The sequence below is a fragment of the Borostomias antarcticus genome, assembly GCF_949987555.1.
Source record: "Borostomias antarcticus genome assembly, chromosome: 3".
In the NCBI taxonomy this organism is placed as follows: Eukaryota; Metazoa; Chordata; class Actinopteri; order Stomiiformes; family Stomiidae; genus Borostomias; species Borostomias antarcticus.
The window spans coordinates 28,063,513-28,070,439 of record NC_140236.1 but is presented as its reverse complement, the minus strand read 5'-3'; the positions used below and the strand labels follow the sequence as shown (position 1 = coordinate 28,070,439).

Genomic DNA, 6,927 nt, shown 5'->3' with positions numbered 1-6,927 from the left:
GCGGTGCAGCGGTGGTCAGCTGGGGCCTGGCAGTCGGTGCAGCGGTCAGCTGGGGCCTGGCAGTCGGTGCAGCGGTCAGCTGGGGCCTGGCAGGCGGTGCAGCGGTGGTCAGCTGGGGCCTTGCAGGCGGTGCAGCGGTGGTCAGCTGGGGCCTTGCAGGCGGTGCAGCGGTGGTCAGCTGGGGCCTTGCAGGCGGTGCAGCGGTGGTCAGCTGGGGCCTGGCAGGCGGTGCAGCGGTGGTCAGCTGGGGCCTGGCAGTCGGTGCAGCAGTCGGCTGGGGCCTGGCAGTCGGTGCAGCAGTCGGCTGGGGCCTGGTAGTCGGCTGGGGCCTGGTAGTCGGCTGGGACTGGGAGCCGTGTAATTCCTAGACAGCAAAAACATTGTAAACGTCTGGACTTACAATACATTCTAGATATCTAGCCTACAGTATCTGACATAATAGCACATTAATATTCATGTCACTCTGCAATTCTGTTCTGTGTACTCAGACAACTTACTTGGTCCTTCTTATCATAAATGTACTTCCTAAACCTCTTCATCTGTGCTGTTGAGATGTGGGTCGGAGGGGTATGTAACCACCTCTGTATGGAGCTATAGGCCTGTGAGATGACTGCCTTCCTCTCACTGCTAAAGTCATCTGGCCTAGCTTTCAGGGCGGTGTACTGCCGGTAAAGCTCCCACATCTCCAGGAAGGTGGTGTTCTCGAACCCTTTCTGGCCGTAGATGGACCTATCGATGTTGGCCTCTAGGTTAATGGCCACCTGTGGAAAGCTCTCTGCATACTCTGCCAGAAAGTCCTTGATCCACTTGAGGTTAATGTCCCCCTTTCTACCTGGGACTGCCTCCTCTGCTCTGTGCTTGTCAATAACACTGCAATTATAGTACAATGCATTACAACATTAATGATGATGTTATTATTGCTGTTATTACTCTCGTACCTGTTATCAGACTGTGTTGATAGATGAAAGCAACCATGCATAGGCTTGTATAAACATATCTAGAAGTAATTTTCTGTCAGCATCTCACTGGAATGACAGTAAAGCTTGAAATCATACAACTCTGAATCAAATACTATATATGTACTTACTACTTCATGTAGCCCACATCATTCTGGACAAGCCAGTGGAATGAAGCGTTCAGGTACTGTCCAAATGGAACCACCAACTTCACTGGGTGATCTATCATGTATAATCAATTGACCCTTTTCACAGCAGACATGTAGCAGGTCATAGCAGTTAAACAGTGTAATTACTAACATTAATTATGACCTAATACTGTATTGTGTTTGCTGGCTTACTGGAATGGCTGCTACACACTAAATAGAATGGGGATTATAATTAATTTGATCAATTACAACTGTGTTTAGTCATCATGGCTGCTGTGAAAAGGGTCTATACTATAACAGGGTCTTCAGTTGTAGCCAGCTTTTTTTTTTCACTGTGGTAAATCAGAGATTAATAACATATATAGCTAGGTAATTTTAAGCAACTCCGATCACGTTACCGAGAGAGACGATGGCTAACTAGCGGGAACGTTACCTGTTAACAGAACTTCTTTTCGTTCGAAGAAGATGGATGTAATGGAAGGAATTCGACGAAAAGACAAACAACAAGAGCATAACAGCAATATAATGTAAATAGCAGTGTATTCTACGGTTAAATTGATCTTAAATGTAATAATTGTTCTTACCAAAAAATAACGCACCTGTCTCTAGCTCAATCTCCCGAACGAACTCTGATTTGCATATCTGACTTCTGATTGGTAGTCTACGGTCAAACTGCGATCCGATTGGGAGTCTACGGTCAAAACTGCGATCTGATTGGGAGTCTACGGTCGGCTAGACCAATCAGAAGGCGTAATTGTCTACAGTGACCGTAGACTTTTGCACTACCGTAGACTCGACGTCTGCGCACTGTCTGGCCCTATCAGCCCAATTCTCCTCCTCTCTCTCTGTCTTCACCGCCGGCGGCTCTAAATCACCGCGAACGGCTCCCACCCCCCGATACCGGTGCAGACAATGCGGTTACGAATGGTCTGGTTCTGTACATGTAGCCTATCTGTCCCGTCGGACCGCTAGTCGCTCCCCAAGAGACCCGCTCAAATCCCGGCTCTGTCTATTTATGTGTTATCAGAGTCTCGGACAGAGTCCATGGGCGGGCACAGGTGCGGTTCATCAGTCTAATTTGGGGAGCTTGAGCCTCATCCCAACTCCTCCCCGTTTAGGTTTACCACAGTACTACTAGCTAATGATTCTGGCCCAAGCTTTTTGATCCATAGCCTATAAGCGGTTGATCACTGTAACCGTGATATATAAGCGTTTTCCATTGTTATTGAAATAGGGTGATATTCTGGTCCAGATATGACTAGTCATGGTATGACTTGAATTGGCCCCAATCGGGCTCGTCCGAGTTTCCACTGTAGTTGTAATATGGTGATATTCTGGTCCAGATCTGACTAGTCATGATATGACTTCAGTTGGCCCCAATCGGGCTCGTCCGGATTCGTCCGGGTCCATCCGTGCTTGCTGGGCTGTGACTGAAATCATAGTGATTGAAGATTTATTGAATCAAAACATTTCAAACTCAAACCTATTAATCTGTAATGTTCTAATAAAAACTAAAAACTTCTAAAAAAATCACTTTTAGAACTTGCCAGATAGGCCTACTTGCCATAGAAAAATATGGGGACACAATTTGTTCTTATTGCCATTAATTGTTAGCCTATATGAACAATCTATTTTATTTCCACAAAGCGTCAAAGTATTTTCTTTATGTCTGCGCAGGCTATCAGTGCGACAGATCTGATAGTGGGCTAGGGCTCGCGCGCCCCTCTCCTGTCCTTCTCACCATGTTGACTTTAAACCGCATCTGCTGTCGCTGAGCAGTGGGGTGCGTAATAGAAGGTTCAGTTCAATGATGCGGCAGAGCGGACCAGTGACAGGTCTTTAGGTGCAGGGCACTCTCCAGGCAGTACATTTAGCGGGAGAAAATAGACTTCGAGGCGTTCATATTACATAGCCTATCAATTGCTGTAAAGCAACTCAAGATGAGTTGAAAGCCATATGCACGTTTAATGGACTGAAGACGAAGTTCAAAAGCTGAAGAATTGCTGAGGTGAGGATTTTTATGCGGCTAAATAATTCCTAATGTTTTGGATTTTTTTAATAGGCTATTATTATTATTATTATTATTATTATTATTATTAGTAGTAGTAGTAGTAGTAGTAGTAGTAGTAGTAGTAGTAATAGTAGTCCTAGTATTATGCTGGATGCACGTGGATTTTGATATATATAGGCTACAGTATATATTTTAAATGAACGTGTGAATTGTAGTAGGACATTAAGAAAACTTTGAAAAGCCTACAAATTGGATTTCATTCTAATCAAACTTTTACATTTTCTTTGCTGGAATAGTCTGTCTCCATCAAACGAATGTATGTTGAAAGGCTTTGTGCTATAAAAGACATGACCACACTCAGTAAACCGTTATTTTAAGTGCAGCCTGACTCACTAGAAGGTATTTTATAAAGTATTTAATCAATATCCCTTTATAAATGACTAATGATTCCACAGTAAAGTAGGTAAAACAGTGAAAGCCCCTGTGTGGGGGCTGCCCTACCTTCTGCTCTTAGCCTAAGCCTGGACCACACCTTGATGATGTCAGGCAACTGGAGTGCAGAGACTGGCTGCAGGTCAGAGGTCAACGTCACCAGCACCAACTGCCCCCAATCAGAGCCTGCTGTCACCGCCTCTGTCATCTCCATGGTGATAGGCATCTTCTCCAACAACCTGGCTCTGATAATCCTGGTCAAAGCCTACCGCCGCTTCCGCCTCAAGTCCAAAGGGTCCTTCCTGCTGTCCGCCAGCAGTCTGGTGCTCACAGACCTCCTGGGCCACCTCATCATCGGCTCCCTGGTGCTGTACGTCTATGGCTCCCACAAGAGATGGCAGGCCTTCGACCCCCGCCACGTCCTGTGCAGCCTCTTTGGAGCCTGCATGGTGTTCTTTGGCCTGAGCCCCCTGCTGCTGGGTAGCGGCATGGCGGTAGAGCGCTACATCGGGGTCACCCAGCCCCTCTTCCACTCCACGGCCGTGACGGCCCACCACATGAAGAGGCTGCTGGGGATGACGTGGCTGCTGGCCGCCCTGGTGGCGCTGCTCCCCTTCCTGCTGTGGAGGCCCTACCACATCCAGGGCTCCCAGAGCTGGTGCTTCTTCCGGATGGAGGGCCCCCGCGACTGGGTGGACGTGCTGCTGCCGCTGCTCTTCTCCCTGCTTGGCCTGCTGGCGTTGCTGGTGTCCATCGTGTGCAACGCGCTGACCAGCTGGACCCTGCTGCGGTCCTGGTGTCGGCAGGGGCGTCACCGCAAAGGCGCCTCACACCACTTTGAGATGATCTGCCAGCTCCTGGCCATCATGTCCGTGTCCTGTGTCTGCTGGGGCCCTTTACTGGTAAGGATTCCTCCTACTGTTACTGTTATGTCCAGTCGCAGCTGTATCCCCATGAATTGTATCCTGCTGTGTTATTTGTTAATATTAACAACCAAGACTTGGTTTGGGATGGGTTTTTGGCTGGGGTGTGATTTGTCTGTTGGTTCGGATTGAGGCACTTCTAGGCTAATCATGGAATGCAAAGATAATTTTCTTTTATTGTCCCTCCATTTGGAATGTACAGATGGAATAGAATAAAATAGAATAGAATAGTTTATTTTGCCAAGTAGAGGTCTGTCAATCTGGCAATTTACTACACTAGACAAGGGACTGTTATACGATGTGATGTGAGAAGAACAGGCATGCTTAATGTGATGAATAGCTCTCCCATAATGGTTTTATTTTTTCATCTGTCATTTACTTATTATCTCAGACAAAGGTCTCATGAATAGATTATTACTCAGCACATTATTACAATTTAGATTGAGATTGATCATTAGCACAATGTTATTTGAGGGAAAGGTCAGTGAGTCTGTTTACAGTTAGACATTAATAAATATGTTGTCTACTGTCCCTTAATTGCAATTAGTGTGCATACGAAGCACCAGCATACTTTCTCAGGCTGGATTCAATTTTAAGTATATATTTAATGGCCTAGGATTTATTAGATAGTGTAGCAGCATTCTGTACTGTGCTTGTGTCCCCGACACCTCAACATCTTAACCCTCTGAGGTCCGTGCTTAATCCAGAGAAGCTACGCTTTTGGTGTGGTCAGATATTCCACATTTCATCGACTTAACACACACCTTCTTCAAAATGATTGAGAATTTTTATTTGACGGACAATCACAGTTACATGTACAGTATATGCCATCAATAGTTTGGTCAGAATCATATGCAGCTTTTAAAGAGATCTACAGTACAAACACATACGTTATAAATAATAGTGTGAAAACACACAAAACTACAGTGACAAATTGTTTTGTCAATATAATTTTTGTCAATAAGGTATACTTTTGGTCTAATTAACATAAAAAAAAACTCCATATAAATATAATAATTATATTTATACTTCTAACTTCATCAGATTGTATCATACACATGTGGCAAAAAAAAACAACTTTAAGATTGAAGCACTGGCAAATAATAAAGTTGTGATTCTAATGTTTATTTCTGGATGTTTATGTGTATGATTTATGTGTACAGTATGATAAAATCTCACAAAGCTAGAAGTATAAATATAATTCAAGGTATTTTTTTTGTCTGTCCACCGGTGATCCCGAGGTTTTTAAACATGCCTCTGTAATATAACATTGATATTACATGCCTGTAATATAACTATTATAATAATAATTCCATAACATTTCGCCAACTTGGTACTCTGACACAATATTACAATGGTCATGACAAGCCAGATATATAATTTAGTAAACTTATTTAAAATATTATATATAACAAATATATATATATATATATATATATATATATATATATATATATATATATATATATATGTTTAAAATCAGCCTTTCCCACAACCATGTGAAACATTCCTCCTCAGGTCAACGTGATCATCCTGAGCACAGGAGCTGGGGATGACCAGGCCTACTCCCGCCTGCTGCTTCTGGTGCGCATGGCTACCTGGAACCAGATCCTGGACCCCTGGGTCTACATCCTGCTGAGAAAGGCCGTCCTGAAGAAGCTCTTCCTGCTCCTCCATCGCTGCAAGGGCCCCAGGTCCTCCCACACCCTCCACAGCACTCTGAAGGGCTCTGTGGAGACCAGCGTCTCCGTCTCCAGCAGGCCTGACTGCTACAGCATGGACTTGAGAGCCCTGCCTGACACCATGATCAAGCCCATGACATGCGCCTGACTCTGGGCATGATCAAGCCCATGACATGCACCTGAGTCTGGGCATGATCAAGCCCATGACATGCGCCTGACTCTGGGCATCTAAACTGAGGGAGTGTTTTAAGGTAGCAGCATTCTATGGAGAATCATAAGAGCAGCATGCTGGTTGGGGAATATGGAATAGATGGAATAGATGGTTCACTGACCATTAATCGTACAGGGGTTTATCTATAGCATGGGTTCCCAAATTCCATCAATGTGGGCTCCCCTCTGAAAACAGTGACACACCTGCACCCCCCCAACCCCCCAAATTTGTCAATTTTGCAAGGCAGCGTTAGCTAGCCCATAACGTTACACAGCTAAGTTAGCTAGGTGGTACCTGTAGCTGGTTAACGTTGTGACGTTTTTGCACAATACTTTCATGCCTGCGGGGGGAGGCTCTCTGCACTATCCACAAATTTAGTATACATCTCTCCCATTATTCATTTCGATTTTCTGACCTTTAAAATCACATTTAATTAATAAAAACCATAGAAAATTCAAAAATAAACTAGGACTGCGAGCAGCAGTGAGCGGGCCCTCACACCCCACGCGTGTCGGGGTGCGGCACCGTTAAAGGGTGTGCTATTTTGGTGTCCAGTACTGAGA

At 44.8% G+C, this 6,927-nt stretch overlaps 1 protein-coding gene across 1 annotated transcript; it reads left to right on the top strand.

Moving 5' to 3' along the window:
- Positions 1-3,655: 3,655 nt before the first annotated feature.
- ptgfr (prostaglandin F receptor (FP)) lies at positions 3,656-6,301 on the top strand (the record flags this gene model as incomplete). The annotated part of the gene is made up of 2 exons (XM_084436106.1): positions 3,656-4,450; positions 5,990-6,301. 2 exons carry the CDS (start codon positions 3,656-3,658, stop codon positions 6,299-6,301), a joined length of 1,107 nt encoding a protein of 368 aa, XP_084292232.1.
- Positions 6,302-6,927: the final 626 nt, after the last annotated feature.